This window comes from Rhinolophus ferrumequinum (genome assembly GCF_004115265.2).
Source record: "Rhinolophus ferrumequinum isolate MPI-CBG mRhiFer1 chromosome 5 unlocalized genomic scaffold, mRhiFer1_v1.p scaffold_110_arrow_ctg1, whole genome shotgun sequence".
In the NCBI taxonomy this organism is placed as follows: domain Eukaryota; kingdom Metazoa; phylum Chordata; class Mammalia; order Chiroptera; family Rhinolophidae; genus Rhinolophus; species Rhinolophus ferrumequinum.
Window position 1 is genome coordinate 10572304 of NW_022680355.1, and position 16268 is coordinate 10588571.

The window sequence follows — 16268 nt, forward strand, 5'->3', positions numbered from 1 at the left end:
AAAAGAAAAAAAATAAATAAAATTGTTCCCTCTGCTTCCTGCCACTGCAGTACTGTTTTTAGTGCCCGGAGAAAGGTTACTTTTTAAAAAATACCCAGTTAATTTTTCTTTTGTTTTGAGAGACAGAGTTTTTGTGGGGGAGCAGGGGGTTTCAGTGCTAAGTGTTGCTAAACTGAAAAAACAATGCTCAAATTTACACAAATAGACTGGTCTGGATTTGTGTCCGTCTGGAATGCAGCCTACACCAGAGTTGTTCGGACAGTGCCTACAGGATCCCCTGTGTTAAATCTGGGGAGTCTCTTCCCCTCTCTGCACGGAGCTATCAGTAGTCCACCAGGCTGTGAGATGTTAGACCTTTGTGAAATACTAAGCAGCCCTTTCGTCCATTTGAAGGTATCATGTTCTCTGCTACAAGTGGAGCGAGGAGCCGCCAGTGAGTCCTGACACCTGTGCCGCCATTTTGGAAAAAGCTGGTCTGGATAACTGGGCTCTGGGAAAAACAAAAGTAAGGTTTTCGTGTAATTTTCAAGGAAAAAAAAGTTAATAAGTATGTTGGATTTACTAAGAATTATAACATTTTACAATGGTTGAAAATGTTACAGCTTTTTATGTTTTAGAATCTTAGCTTAAAATAGGGGAAGTAAATTCATAAAGAGAAATTCATAAAGGTTTTCTTCAATAAAATTAAACACTTGGCTCTTATAAAGGTTTCTTTGAAGAAATTCAAGAAAAACTTACCTTGAAGATTTATCCTAAAAATGGATGAAATTTATAGTGAGTATACTTCAAATACTATTGAAAACAGGCTGATATATTTTCTCTATTTTATCATCACCGAATATTGTCAAAAGCTGTAGAGAATCTTAGTGATTAAAGTAGGATTGTTTTTCTTTTACTTCCTAATTCTCAAAGCTGCTTCTATAGATATATATATATGTATACATACATATATATAGTAAATGTGATATTTATCTGGAGTGAAATTCACCAGTATTACTAGACTCTCTATATGTATTTGGATATTGGTATGTTTATGTGTTAGATTTGAGAAATGTGAGATCTTAGTTTATTTAATCCCTTAGAGAATTAAAGTAAAAAAATCAACCAATTTTGAATATGGAAGTAAGACAGGTGGCTAATTGGAGAAAGGATGCATTGGGCTGCTCAGATACCCTCAGAGCATTACAAGATAGGGATAAGGAGACAAACAGCATACCAGGTCTTAGGGCAGTAAGTGTATCACTGGGGGAGGATGGAGAAAAGAGCAAAGCTAAAGAGAAGGACTCATAAATTGACCACTCAAGAATAACCAGTCAGCCACACCATAGACGCAGACTGAAACAAACTTCCACATTTGCAAAGAAATTTATGTTAGATGTGCCTTGCAGGTGGGAAGTGTGGGAGAGAATTTTCATAATGTTCAGATGAGAAGTTAGTCCTGTAACAATTTAAGGAGTTTGTTTTATTGTTTATCTTACACTGAGCCCTCCATATTCACTAATCTATATTTACTTTAGATTTAGTAAGGGGAAATTCTGAGCACTAAAATGAAGGGTATTTTATTCACACCATTTCTTTCAGATGCTCACAAAGATGAGTTTCTTCAGGCTGAAATCTCACAATTCACGGCCGGAAACACATGCGTAACTTCAAATGGAGTTTTAATTTGTAAAAAGGCCTTTTGCAGGTCCAGTTCTGCATGATATTTGAGTAGCATTTTAAAGCTATTTGTATTTTTCCACTTCACCTTTTCCAACTCATTAAGATGGATAAAAGTATTCAATATAGCAACGTTTCTAATGCTGTACAAAAAAACAATGATGACCTTTTTAAACAGATTGAATTTTAAATGAATTGTCAACAGTAGAATGGACTAAATATATTAACATCTAGAGTCCTGTAGAAATTAAAATTAAATTCAATCAAAACCTGTGATGTTAAACTGTTTGCCTATGGTGCCAAGCTTTTAAGTAATGGAATGCTGAGAGAATTCTACAGTCAGGATTACCAGGTCTCGTGACTCAGCTGTTCAATTTGAATTTAAGTGACTTTCTTAGTGGATTCAATAAACTCTCTTTGAGGTGAATTTCCTTAGTAAATGTAGCCATTAAAAGAAGGAAAAAAAACCTTCCTATTTCCTGGGGCAAGTGGAAAACTCTTAGATGAGAACATCTCTGGGCCTTCAGGCTCCTCTGTTGCTCCAATTAATTTTGATTTTAAAATGATCAAAAGTCAGCCCTCCTTTCTCCCGGGTGGCCACTGGGTCTAGTGAGAAAGTTGTTCGTTCTGCCTGGGACCCTCTCTCTGCCTTTTTCCCTCCACTGACAGCATTCGGGCCCCTGAAGGACAGGGCCCCCACTTCATTCACCTTTGTATCCCAGCAGGTGAGTACATATAACACATCTCAATAAACATTTAATCAATGAACTACTATAGCTAGAATTGCTTTCTGTCTTACAAATAGATTCGTGAGATTTTTAATTTTGTGAAATAAAATTATCTTTTTAAAAAAATAATAAAAGCATAAATCTTAGCTTTGCTCAGAGTACGTGATGCTAAAACTGATGCAAGAGCTCAACCTCCTCCACTCTTCCTGGTCCATCCAACAAAACCTAGTTACCTGTTGCAAAACTACTGTGATTGTCAAACTCTATTTCTTCAAGCGTAAAAATCTATAATGTTACAACAACATCTAGCCAAAAAAGCAAAAAATAAGGATAGTACCTTTCCAAAACTAAAAAGATTTAGACTATAACCTATTCTTCAAAGCATAGCACATGACTGTTTCACATCTTTGTTTCTTAATTTTATTTGTATTTTATTTTAATTCTTTCAAGGTGTTCCTTAAATATTATCATGTGGAGCAGTTAAATTTAATGCGAAAGGAAGCCATTGATAAGCTTATTCTGATTCAAGCCTGTGTCAGAGGATTCTTGGGTTCAAGAAGGTACCAAAAAATACAGGAGAAAAGGAAAGAGAGCGCTATAATACTACAGTCAGGTAACTAATCAGACCATCTCACAGTATAGCAAAATATAATGTTTAGATATGGGCATAAAATCAAAGCTTATATTCAAACCTCCAATTCTTATGTAGCTTTTGTGTTTAATTCTAGACTCTGTTGCCTTGCTACTTTGTCTAAATGTAAATTAGATTGTTTTAGTGATTGACACTTTTAATATTTGAATAAATGTTTTCTTTTAAGTAAAATAATTTAATTTTTAAATTTTCTGTCAAGTATTAATGAATCACAATTGACCTATTGCGCAAGATGCAGTAAGTGATTGAATTATAGATCTCAAGAATCATATTACTATAATACATTAGACAATAAGAATTTTCCTACTTTATTTCAGAGGTTCCATTTGCCATAATTTTTGACATCTTAATTAAATCTCATGTTAAAGGGCATTCATTTCTTCATATTAACTGGAGGGAAATAATATTTATAATCCTATTTCAAAAATTTGTATTAAAATGTACTCATAGACTGGATTTTGCTTTCTATTCTTCCATAAGAAACTAAATTTAGAACCTAATATGGCTTAGTACAGTATCTTTCAAAAAAATTTTGACTGGGCATCTATGGTAAAAAATGTATTTTACTCTGTACACACATACTGCAAACAGTGCACTTTGATATTTTCTATTCTGGTTTATTCCATTTCATTTTTGGATGCTAGATTTAGCCCACTAAATCAATTTTATAATCCACTATTGATTTGCAACCTGTGTTCTGAAGAATACTGACGTGGTGGACAGAATAGCTGACTAACATTCAAGAGATTCATGCCCCGTCCCTGTTCTGTAGATCTATGATACACGTTATCATCCCTTTTGGAATTTTAAGCCCTTAACTTCGCACTGGGGCATCAAAAGGCAACCCTATAGTTTAGGGTCTAACTCTTTATCCACACTTCCCAAATTTATAAAACACTGGGACAAAATGGTTTTTCATAACTGGGAAGTGAAACATGACCTAATATTTATAGTTCTTTATTTATCCCACTTAGTGAAACTATTGTGTTTTCTGCAGAAATATTCGTGTTGATTATGGAATGCTGCCCTGACCTGGAGCACGTTACAGACTATATGTCATTTGCTCTGAATTACCTTTCTAAAACCTAAAAAAAAAAAAAAAAAAAGTTTTAATCTGAATTCTCAAATATATGTGACTCCAGAGATAATTGGACAAAAGGTCCAAAAATATACTTAGATAATAGGGTATACTTATCTATACTTAGATAATTGCCATCAATAGCTTAAATGGCAAAAATAAAATAATTATTAGCAGATTTTAAGCAAATTAGCACATTTTGTCTTTTTCATCAACTTCACTCATTTCTGTCATTTCAGTTTCATCTTAGTACCCTCCTTAATACAAAAGGTACTTTAATTATTTTCTTGCTATACCTTGTCATCTAAAAGAGTCTCATTAATGAACCCCGTAGTTTTTATGAACGTGTTCTATTTGGAGTCTTTCATTTTCTTCTTTGACATTGATGGACAAAAAAACCATTTGTTTCTACTCATTTAAGTAATGTTCTTTTATTTATTATGATTAACACTATTGTGGGCCTTATATGTTCCAGCTGCAAGAGGACATCTAGTCAGGAAACAAAGAAAAGAAATCATTAACATGAAAAACACAGCAGTAACAACCATTCAGACCCATCATCAGGAATTTGACTACAAGAAAAACTTTGAAAATAAAAGGTATAATAATGTCATCATATACCATTTTGACACTATACATTTTTCAAATCTTTAAAGTCACAAAATAAAGTTCACAGTCTTTCTCATACCCAACCAAGTTCCTACTACCGACACATTAAATGTCAGCGAACACCAGTGCCCACTTTCAGATATTTTATCCTTTTTAGGAGTTCGTTGGCATTTCACACTGATGACCACACTTTCCATCTCAAAGGTTTTTTTCCTAGGCTTCTGCCACACTGCTCTCTACATTTCTGTTCCTAATTCTGAGTGTCCTTTGCTACTTCCTTCTCCTCTTCCCGTATTTAAATCCCTCTCTACATCTAAATATTGTCCCTGGGCTCTCATTCATTCCTGTGGCCTTAATAACCAGCATACCATTGGCTCCTAAATCGTAATCTAATCTTTAAAGCATAGCGCCTTTGTCCTTTTTCCTCTTGAGTTCCCATATCTATATTTCTAAATGCGTATTAGCAGATCCACCTGAATTCATTTGTACAGTAGACTTTATGCTAAGCAGTGGGAACATAGATGAATGCGACAAAATCCTTATACTCAAATTGCTCACAGAATCATGGAAAAGCAATATAATCAATAAATACATGATTCTCGTAACATGAGTTAACTCTGCTATTAAAATGTGTAAAGCGTGCAGTGGGGACATGGAGAAGGGAATTCTGCCTTGGTTGGGGGGATTAGAGAAAGGAGAAAATATCTCAATTTTGCTTGAATTGTTTGAAAGATGAATAAGTGGTGTTTTAGGAAGATAGATTATTCCAGCCCCAACCCCAGGCCTCTTATCTTTTTTTCAAATTTATGGAGATTTAATTGATATGCAGCATTGGGTACATTTAAGGTGTACAGCATGATGAGTCAATACACATGTATGTTGTGAAATGATGCAATAAGGTCAGTTAATATTTCCATCATCTCAGTCATTGTGTGTGTGTGTGTGTGTTGTGTGTGTGTGTTGAGAACATTTAAGAACTCTCTTAGCACCTTTCAAGTATATAATATTAGCAGTCACCATAGTATATATTAGATCCCCAAAACTTATTCATCTTTTTTTAAAATTTAAGTTTTATTGAGGTGTAATTGACATATAAAATTGTAAGATATTTAAAGTACACATCATGATGATTATATGTATGTATACATTGTGAAAGGATTCCCCCATCTCGTTATATAACACATTCATCACCTCACATAGTTATGTTATTTTCATTATTTGGTGAGAATACTTAAGTTCTACTCTCTTAGCAATATTTAATTATACCTTACAGCATTATCAATTACAGTCACCATGGTATACATTAGATCACTAGACCTTATTCATCTTATCGCTGAAAGTCTGTATCCTTTTACCAACCTGTCCCTATTTCCCCCATCCCCCTACCCTTGGCAACCATTTTTCTACCTCTGCTTCTGTGAGTTTGACTTTTTCTTTTCTTAGATTCCACATATAAGTGATACCATGCAGTATCTGTCTATGTCTGTTTGGTTTACGTCACTTAGCATAATTCCATCAAGGTCCATCATGTTGTCTCAGATGACAGGATGCCCTTCTTTCTGATGGCAGAATAATACTCCATTATACACATATACCATTCACCCACTGATGGACACAACACGTAGGTTGTTTCCATATCTTGGCTATTCTGAATAATACTGCAGTGAACATGGGAGTGCAGATATCTGTTCAAGATAATGGTTTCATTTCCTTTGGATTAATACCCAGAAGTGGAATTGTTGGATAACATGGTAGTTCTATTTTTAAGTTTTTGAGGAATCTCCATACTGTTTTCCATAGTGGCTGTGCCAATTTACATTCCCACCAACTGTGCACAAGGATTTCCTTTTTTCCATATCCTCATCAACATTTATCTGTTGTCTTTTTGATAATAGCCATTCTAACAGGTGTGAGGTGATACCTTATTGTGATTTTGATTTGCATTTCCCTGATGATTAGTGATGTCGAGCACCTTTTCATGTACCGGTCAGCCATTTGTATGTCTTCTTTGAAAAATGTCTATTCGGATCTGCCCATTTTTAAACTGGGTTGTTTTATTTTTTTAATATTGAGTTCTTTATATATTTGGAATATTAACCCCTTATCAGGTATATGATTTGCAAATATTTTCTCCCATTTGGCAGGTTGCCTTTTTATTTTGTTGATGGTTTCCTTTGCTGTACAGAAGCTTTTTCATTTGATGTAGTCTCACTATTAGATTTTTGCTTTTAGTGTCAAATCCAAAAAAATCATTGCCAAGACTGATGTCAAGGAGCTTACCCTCTATGTTTTCTTCTAGGAGTTTTATGGTTTCAGATTTTCCATTCAAGTCTTTAACCTATTTCGAGTTTATTTTTGTGTGTGATGTAAGATGGGAGTCCAGTTTCATTGTTGTGCATATGGCTGTTCAGTTTTCCCAACACCATTTTTGAAGAGACTATCCTATCCCCATTGTATATATTCTTGGCTTCTTTGTCATAAGTTCATTAACCATAAATGAGTGTGTTTATTTCTGGTCTCTCTATTCTGTTCCATTGATCTATGGGCTTCTTGTTATACCAATACCATACTGTTTTGATTGCTATAGCTTTGTGATATAGTTTATCTTCTCTCATCGATTGTGTTTTGACTAATGTGAGCATTCTGTGGGAGTTATTATGGAGGTATTCAAAATGCTAGCATAGCCACTCATCAAAATTATGAGGTCTTGGTTCCCTGCCAACTCTCTGATCCTGGCAGAATACCAGGGATTATATTATGCCTCCTGTATAAGACTGAGGATGCCATAGTAGGCCAAGGATGTGGCCAGTGGAATTAAGAAAATTGAGTCCCAATAGCTTTTCCAAGTTCAACTCAGAGAAAAGTCCTTTACAAATAGTTGCAAAAGGCCAAAACTCTCCCATGGCTTTCCTGGGCCAAAATGAAAAGTTTTTGGCAGAAGTCCCCAAATAACATGTCAGGGTATCAGGTTATGACTTTTTTTACTCCACCTTAACCTCCTTTTCATGGCCAAATTGATCTTGTGAGGGTTTTGCCCTCATCAAAAACAAAACAAAAAAAACTGTGTGTAGAGAGGGTCTTGTCTTCGGGTTAAAGGAAAATTATTTTGGAAGGATATTGGTAAAGTGATAAGTGTGAAACTTTGGCCAACATATTATATGATCATGAACTGTAGCAGAGACACTGTTTTTGCTTTAATTCTATAAGATGTTTCCTGTGATCAGTAGACTTAGAGCTTATTAAAGTACATGTCAGCCTAGTGAACATACCCTGCTTACTTGTCTCAAATCAAGATATATTTTCCACAGCATCTCCTCACTGCAGGTACTTTGTTTTGAAGAGGACATATTTGAAATGATTAAATTCCTAAGATTTTGATACCTCCCTCATAAAGTGAAAACGTGCTAGAATATTTCTCACTCTATGTTGAAACTGGTTTTATCATTATGTGAGTAGCCATCATAGTTATCGCCAGAGAGAACATTTTGGCAACCACATGATTAATGTGACTTGATAAGTTTTTGTTTTGAGCTTTATTATCCCTTTTGTTTTCCTCCCAACATTATGTAACATGTAGCTATTGTCAAAAGAGGTAATACGCTCTAGTTTAGTATCATATATTCAGATACAGTATGTTTTACACAGGGAATCTTTTGTGAAGAAACAGACAGAAAATGCAGTTTCGACGAATGAAACAGTCATTCCAGCTCCAAATAATAAGGGGAGTACCTCTGTAGTGAAGACTTCTACTTTCAGAGCTGAAAAGGAAGCCACTAATGCTGGTGAAAGTAACAACAGAGGATACCAAACTCAGAAAAAAATGAATAACGTGTATGGGGAAGATGCTAAGCAAGAATTATACCTGGTAGGGGACCCTTGGGCAGAAGTCACCTCCAGACAGAAGTACATGGGACACCTGGAAGAGAACAGTAAAGTAAGAAAAGTGGAGAAGGGGGACACTGTGATCCAGAGTTACTATCAGAGCTATACAGAGGAAAGAAATTTTGAAGACTCAAAAGCAGCATATCTAGAAAGGAAGGCCATAGCAGAAAGGCCAAACTACCCAGGACTTTGGCTAGCTGAGAATGAGACTAAGCAGCCTTCTTTTAAAAAAACTTTGCAACCTAGTCTTAGCCAAAGGTCAGTGTATCAAAATGCAAATAGCAAGGAAAAAGAAAAGAAGACATCTGTGGTCACCCAGAATGCATCCCTATGCAGCCAGCAGAGAAGCCACCTGAGGCATGGGATGGCCGAAGACAGGCAAGTTGAACCAACATCACAAGCCCAGGACGAAGAAGATAAGGCGGCAGTGTTCATCCAGAGCAAATACCGAGGTTACAAGAGAAGGCAGCAGTTACGGAGGGACCGGAGGGCATCTTCTTTTAAAAATCAAAAGATTGTTGCAACACCAACAGAAGTAGCAAGAAATGCTCCCAATTTGTATTCTTATTCTACAAAACGTGAGGGATCCTGTACTATCACGATGAAGAATGATAGAGACTCAAAAACGATTGCAGAAAAAGAAGCATGTGATTTGGCAATTTTTTCAAAACAGGTATGTAAATGAACAGATTTATTTACTAGTACAGATCTCTGGGAACTACACAATAACTGAGTCAAACAAATAGTTCATTAATAACTGCTCTATTGTTCCATCTGTTTTTATGAGACTACAGACCCTTTTAGTAAAATGTCTCAAGGGCTGTGCTATACAAATAGCCATAGATTTTAAAAACAATTTGCTATGATAAAAATAGTATAAACTGTGAGAGAAATCTTACGTAGTAAGACAGCTTACTAAAATGCTGCCTTTTGACAATGCAAATTTCCATGTATCTGAGAACTTTCCTTATAGCAAAAAAAAAAAAAAAAAAACTTTTCTAAATCTTTTAAAGTTTACACTTTCTTTGCCCCAGATTTTGAGGACATAATTAGGTATCAAAATTAGATGTGCTTTAAAAAGAAATTAGATGTGCAGCCATACTGAGGCACAAATGAATGAAGATGAAAGTCTACATGTTACATCATGACAATGAGGAACCACAAAGAAAAACTCCCTCCTAGAGAATATCTTGTTCCATTAGTGGCCATGTCTCAGCTGTTTCTAGAAGGGGACAGTCAGCTTTAGGACTGCTCGTGGGTGCATACGGAACTCTGACAAATTTGTACTATAGAATTTGTACAGGGCCTGGCTCCTGTACAAAGGTCGGTTCCAGTTCTTGTTCTCTCTCTAGGTGTTTGACCTTAAGAAAGTCACTTTAGGTGTCAGCACCTTTATTTTCTCACCGCTTGTGTAAAGTGAAGGATTGTAACTAGATGATGACCTTTAAAATATTATAACGTAGTATGAACTACCTGGGTAGTCGATAGTGTATGGAATTATAGAAGAAATCTCATAATGGTACTTCAGAGGAGGATCACCTAATACTCCTGAATCCCTAAACTCTGCTTTTTTGTCTGACGGTGGGTGAGCCCATGAGAAAACTGTCCTTGGACACCCCCTGAGTGTTAGAGGTGTGTCCCCCAATCTCCAATTTCTAGCTGTTAGTAGAGAGAGAGGTTCCATTGATGAATTTACCTAGCCCCTTCCTGTTCTTTTTTTTTTAAGCACATGGAAATAGTTTAATGTGCACACAGTCCTTTCTTCCCTTGGTGCATACATTTGCTCACTCTAACGACCACATCGGGGTTTAGAATCCTCACCTGCTCTGCACCTGAGACACTGAGGAGATGTGAGATTATCAAGTCAGCTGCCGAGAGCTGGCGATAATGCCATGGTGCTCCATGGAACAAAACTACAGGCAGAAAAGCAGGACACAATCAACCTAGCAGGACAGCCTGTTAACAGACAAGACGGAGGCAGAGGGACCAGGGGGGAAAGAGAAGAACCAGAGGAGAGTAGCCCTGAGGTCAGGCTGAGAAGACTGGAAAGGAAAGGAAGAAGTCAGCAGAGGGGTTCCTTGGGATAAAAGCAGAAAGGCAATCGCAGCAACACCGACACGAGCCAGATATCTGGAACCCCAGGAGTTGATCAGGAGAGAATACTTCGTGTAGTGTGACACGGTTGGCAGTTTTAAGTGGAAAACGTGAGATGGGTGAGTAGCATAGGGACAGGGGTTTATCAAGGGAGGACTTTATCAGACCAGGGTCAGGGTGGATCCTGGAGAAGAAGTTTCGAAGAATCCCAGGGACCGTTGATCAGGCATTTCTTAGACCCCAGTGTACCTGTTAGCTCTCTGAATTATTTTCCTTGATTTAATCTGACACATGACCTTCTTTTTAGATATCAAAGTTATCTGAAGAATATTTCATTCTGCAGAAAAAACTGAATGAAATGATTTTGTCACAGCAACTGAAGCCTCTTTATCTGGGTGTCTATCCTCGTAAGCCAATTAATAGACGAGTCCCTTCTCAGCAGTGCCTCTCAGGTAAAAATCAAGAGTTAGAACTTCCTGAAGGAAAGGCAATGATACTTTCTTTTATTTGCTTATCAGTTTCCCACCTTTATTCTATGGTAGATTTAAGGTGACTATGTTCTAACTGTCTTGGGGAGAACCTTCATTTCATTCCATTTCTTATAAGCAGGTATACTTTTCCAGAATGTTCCACATACCTCCTACCTTCTCTGACTTCATTGTCCTCCTCTTTTCTTTTTTTTGCCCTTTATATACACTTTAACTAGAATGTGGCATATGACCAGAAGAGAATGGGAAGGGATGGAATTGGGGAGTGAGGCAGAGTGCAAACAAGGAAAATATATTCCTTTTGTCAACGTCTGCCACCTTGAATAGAATGTGGCAAGTGTCAGTCTTCATTCAGATGTACAAACCCAGATGCATTACTAAGTTTTCTTCTAATCAACCTATGTCACACTCTGCCCCCATTTCACTAAACTGGTGGGGAATTCAGGCTCAGTAATTATCCAGCCTCTCCCTCCCCAGGGCCAGGCAAAGGATCAGGTAGAGCCATGGTGATTAGTCATTTGTCCACACAGTTACCATTGGGACACCCACCTCCTAGCTGGCCTTACAGCTCCTTCAAATCAGGGGGCACTGCTGCTTCCACACCCACAGGAGGCACCCAGTAACCCGGCAAGTCAGGAGTGTCACCTGGTCCACACACGCCCCAGGTGGCCACCCTCTCTGCAGCCTTATGACTTCCCCCCGGGGGTGGAGGGACCGCTGACTGCTCTGCTGACCTCTCTCTGGGAGAATCAGTGTGCATTTTATCTTGCTCATTCTCCCTCGCTTTCTCACCACTCCTGCCAGGACTCCTGGCACCACCTCTGCACTGAATTTGGCTCTTACCAAAGACAGGAAGAGCTGCTAACCTCCAGCAGCTTCTGCAAAAATGCCTTAGGCAGGAATAGACTAAGAGGAGCCTGACTAGTTGCCTGATATGGGAGGAAAGGAAATATCTTAATGTTTCAAACAATTCTTCTGCCCCACTGTTTTCAAGTCAAGAATTGTGGTGAAGCTTTTAAAAAGAAAAAAAGAAAAGCTGCCCACAGAATGGCTGTTTGGCCCTTTTCCACTCCTGCTGCTCTCAGGCCCGGGCCCAGAGCCTCTTCCTTTGAAGAAGTAGCTTAACAAGCCAAAGCCCAGATTAATTCAACTGCCACCAATGACGCATGCCCATTTGGGAGCAGGGGGAAAACAGGATCTTCAGCTTCCTTCTTGATCATGTGTGTGGCAGCCCCGGCGAATGTGGGCAGTGAGGTGCTGGTCTTCTAAGGGAAAGATGAGCAGCCAGGCAGCATTCCCTGTGCAGCAGCTCAGCCCAGTCCTCCGTGGGCACGGGAGTGTGGGAGACGGCAGCTTCTTAGAGAGGGAGTGGAGCCTACTGATGGTTTGTTATGACTTGAACATCTCAGGGACTTGTGTGTATGTTTAACAAAAATATCTGTATGTATAAGGTATACAACATGAGGATTTGATTTAAATACACACAGTGAAATGATTACTACAGTCAAGCTGATCAATGTATCTTCTCACAGTTACCCCTTCGTGTGTATGTGATGAGAGCACTGATAATTACGCTGTCAGCAAATTTCCAGTATTCAGTAGGGGATTATTAACCAGAGTCATCACGCTGTACATTATATCTCTAGACTTAGTCACCTTCTGACTGCAACTTTGTACCCTTTGACCAGCATCTCCTCATTTTCTCTACCACCCCACCCCTGGTCATCACTGTTCTACTCTCTGCTTCTGTGTATTGAAGTTTTAGATTCTACATATAAGTGAGAGCATGCGGGGTTTTTCCTTTCTGTGTCTGGCTTATTTCACGTAATATAATGTCTTCCAGGTTCATCCATGTTGTCACAAACGACAGGATTTCCTTCGTTCTCATGGCTTAACTATACACACGCGCGTGCGCGCACACACACACACACACACACACATACACACACATATAACCTCTTCTCTATCCATTCATCATTGACAGACACTTAGGTTGTTTCCTTGTCTTGGCTATTATAAATAATGCTGCAGTGAACATGGGAACACCGATATCTCTTTAGGGTCCTGATTTCTTTTCCTTTAGATATACACCCAGAAGAAGGATTGCTGGATTACATGGTAGTTCTATTTTTAGTTTTCTGAGGACCCTACACATTGTTTTCCATAGTGGCTGCACCAATTTACATTCCCACAAACAGTGCAAAAGTTTTCCTTTTTCTCCACATCCCCTCCAGCACTTTTTTCTCTCATCTTTTTGATAATATACATTCTAACAGATGGGAAGTGCTATCTTATTGTGATTTTGATGGGCATTTCCTTGATGAGCACCTTTTCATCTAGTGTTGACCTTTTGTATGTTTCCTTTGCAAATATGTTGATTCAGGTAATTTGCCAATTTTTTAATCACGTTGATTGGTTTTTTTGCTATTGAATTATATGAGTTCCTTATGTTTTTTGGATATTAAACCTTTATAACCAATAGTTTGCAAATATTATCCCCATTCCATAGGTTGCCTTTTCATTTTGTTGATGGTTTCCTTTGCTGTGTGGAAGCTTTCTAGTTTCATGTAGTCCCACTTGTTAACTTTTGCTTTTGTTGCCTGAGCTTTTTGGTGTCATGTCCAAAAATCATTGTCAAGACCAATGTGAAGTAGTTTTTCCCTGTGTTTTCTTCTATGATTTTTATGGTTTCAGATCTTATATTTAGTCTTTAATCCATTGTGAGTTAATTTTTTGTGTAATGTATGATAAGAGTCCAGTTTCATTCTTTTGCATGTGTCTGTCCAGTTTTCCCAGCACCGTTTATTGAAGAGACTGTCCTTTCCCCATTGTGTATTCTTGGTGCCCTTGTTGAAAAGTAGTGTACCATATAGGCTTGGGTTTATTTCTGGGCTCTCTGTTCTGTTCCATTGGTCTATGTGTCTTTTTTATGCCAGTACCATGCTGTTTTGAATACCATAGCTTTATAACATAGTTTGAAATCAGGAAGCGTGATGCCTCCAGTTCTGTTCTTCTGTCTCAAGATTGCTTGTTAGGGACTTTCAGTATGCCCAAAAGCAGCAGAATTTTACTAGAAAGTCAAAATAGTTCACTTTATTCTTCAATCTGCCAATTTTTTAGTGGACCTAAAAGAGTATCAGAAATCAACGTTTAGCTTATATGGAGAGGATTGTTATTCAGTGACATTTCTTTAACTCTTCAGGTTTAGAGGGAAAACTTTTTGTTCTGTGCACATGTAAGAAGGTTACATATTCTACTACACTTCCTTAAGGCTAAACTGGCAAATATCTAAATTGTTCCATGTCCCCGAGAATAGGAGAGGAAGTGCCTGAGAGAGGGCCCAAAGCGGCCTGAAGACACCAAGGGATCTGGTGGACTTGCCAACCTAGAAGCAAGGAGTAAGGGAGGACATTGGGAAAGTAGCAGATGCCAGTACCAGAGACTAGACAGTATAGTTACTCTCAGCAGATAGTGATGAAAGCCAAGAATAGCCACAGGGAAGATGGCCTATCTTCATGAATGAAGCTGCAATAGTCCCTCACCCCCAACCCCAACTGAGATGTAGCTGGGGAGAAACAGAGGAGGGTCAGAAACCTAAAATGACTAAGTTTACTCAGAAGACTCAGTAAATCGAAAGCAACTGAGTTTAACTAGACTTCATTAAAAATAATGTAATACTAGAAAATAGAAATGAGCACTGCAAGGTAGGAATTAAGTCTAGTTTTAGGAAAATCCAGTGACATTTTTGTACATCTGAATTGTTGAACACTGAAAATGTAGCCCTACTATTGACTGCTGCATTTTTGAAAGATCATTCTGGTTATGTTGTGGGAATAGAATTGGACGACATGAGGGGAAACGTGGAAGGCCAGCAAGAGATGGTAGTGGTTTGGACAAAGCTGGTAGTTGAGAAAGTAAACAGTGTCAGGCAGCAGTTAGTAGACGACCTGCTAAGTAGGCAGGTGGACACATGCATGGCAACTGAAGCCATATAATAGTTGAGGTCATTCAGGAAGTCCACCTACAGTAAGAATAGAAGAGAACCTAGAGCAAGAGTTTGGACATGCACAGGTCAGGTAGAAAGGAACCAGCAAAGAACAACAACTGGAAAGTTGGAAAGAACACCGGGGAGGCTAGTACCTCAGAAACCACAGGAAGAGGTTTAAGATGTGATACAGAATGATGCTGACAGAGCAAGTTAGAAGAGAGCTATGAAATATCCATTGACGTTCCTATGCATTAACAATTACTTACGGAATTCCCCCAGAGGTCTTTAAGTGTTAGAATAGGTATAAATTGAAAATGGGAGGGTACAAATAATTATTGTGCTATTGGGGGGAGAGTCACCCTCAATATCTACTAGGCTTTATCATTGGATATAGTCTATATTCATATATTTTAATGACCTATGCAACTGGTTTTTAAATTTCTTGAAAGTTTTTGGTAAAATATAGTGCAAATAATTCAAATTGAGGTTGCAAATTGAGCCAGATATGGTTTGGTCAATATTCAATCCCTGAAGTGGTTCTGTGTCCGTTATTGTACCTTTGGATGTGCTTGTTTTTATCTCGGGATAGGCAAACACCATCCTAAATTTTCAGATTCTGGTTTTCTTTATAAAACAGCTTAGGTTTACCAATCTCCTGACCACATTTAAACCAAGAATTCCCACCACCCCATTCCCTATTCCTCTAGTTCTAGTGATTTTCCCAGACATCCCAAACTTCACACAAATGCACACTTGTTGAAGGGAATAGATTATCAGTACCACAGTCTGTATTTACTTATCCTCAGATTTATTTCATTATATCTATATATCTATACATAGTTTTGTCCCCCTCAAATAGATTTTCAACTCTTTGCAAGCAGGATCATGTCGTATACTCTATATTCATTTTTCATAATCCTAACACATTTATTCATCACACAGTAGACATTCAATAATTGCTTATTAATTGACTAGAAAGATGCTTAATTTCCTCAAGACTTATACTGGAGCGAAGTGTAGTGGCCAGAGGAGTGAAGATAAAAAAAGTTTGGTTTTTATTAAAACAAAAAAATGTAGCATCACATTTTTT

General features: G+C 37.9%; 1 protein-coding gene across 2 annotated transcripts in view; it reads left to right on the plus strand.

Annotated features, from left to right (window-relative positions):
* The window catches only part of MYO3A (myosin IIIA), a 219961-nt gene that overhangs the window by 173080 nt on the left and 30613 nt on the right, over positions 1 to 16268 (plus strand). Inside the window, exons 27-31 of one of the 2 annotated variants that reach the window (XM_033100700.1) lie at positions 394 to 505; positions 2838 to 3000; positions 4593 to 4716; positions 8372 to 9281; positions 11010 to 11154. In XM_033100700.1, the coding sequence (XP_032956591.1) occupies positions 394 to 505; positions 2838 to 3000; positions 4593 to 4716; positions 8372 to 9281; positions 11010 to 11154 (1454 nt within the window). The remainder of the gene's footprint in view (positions 1 to 393; positions 506 to 2837; positions 3001 to 4592; positions 4717 to 8371; positions 9282 to 11009; positions 11155 to 16268) is intronic. The other variant, XR_004422433.1, reaches the window with a different exon arrangement.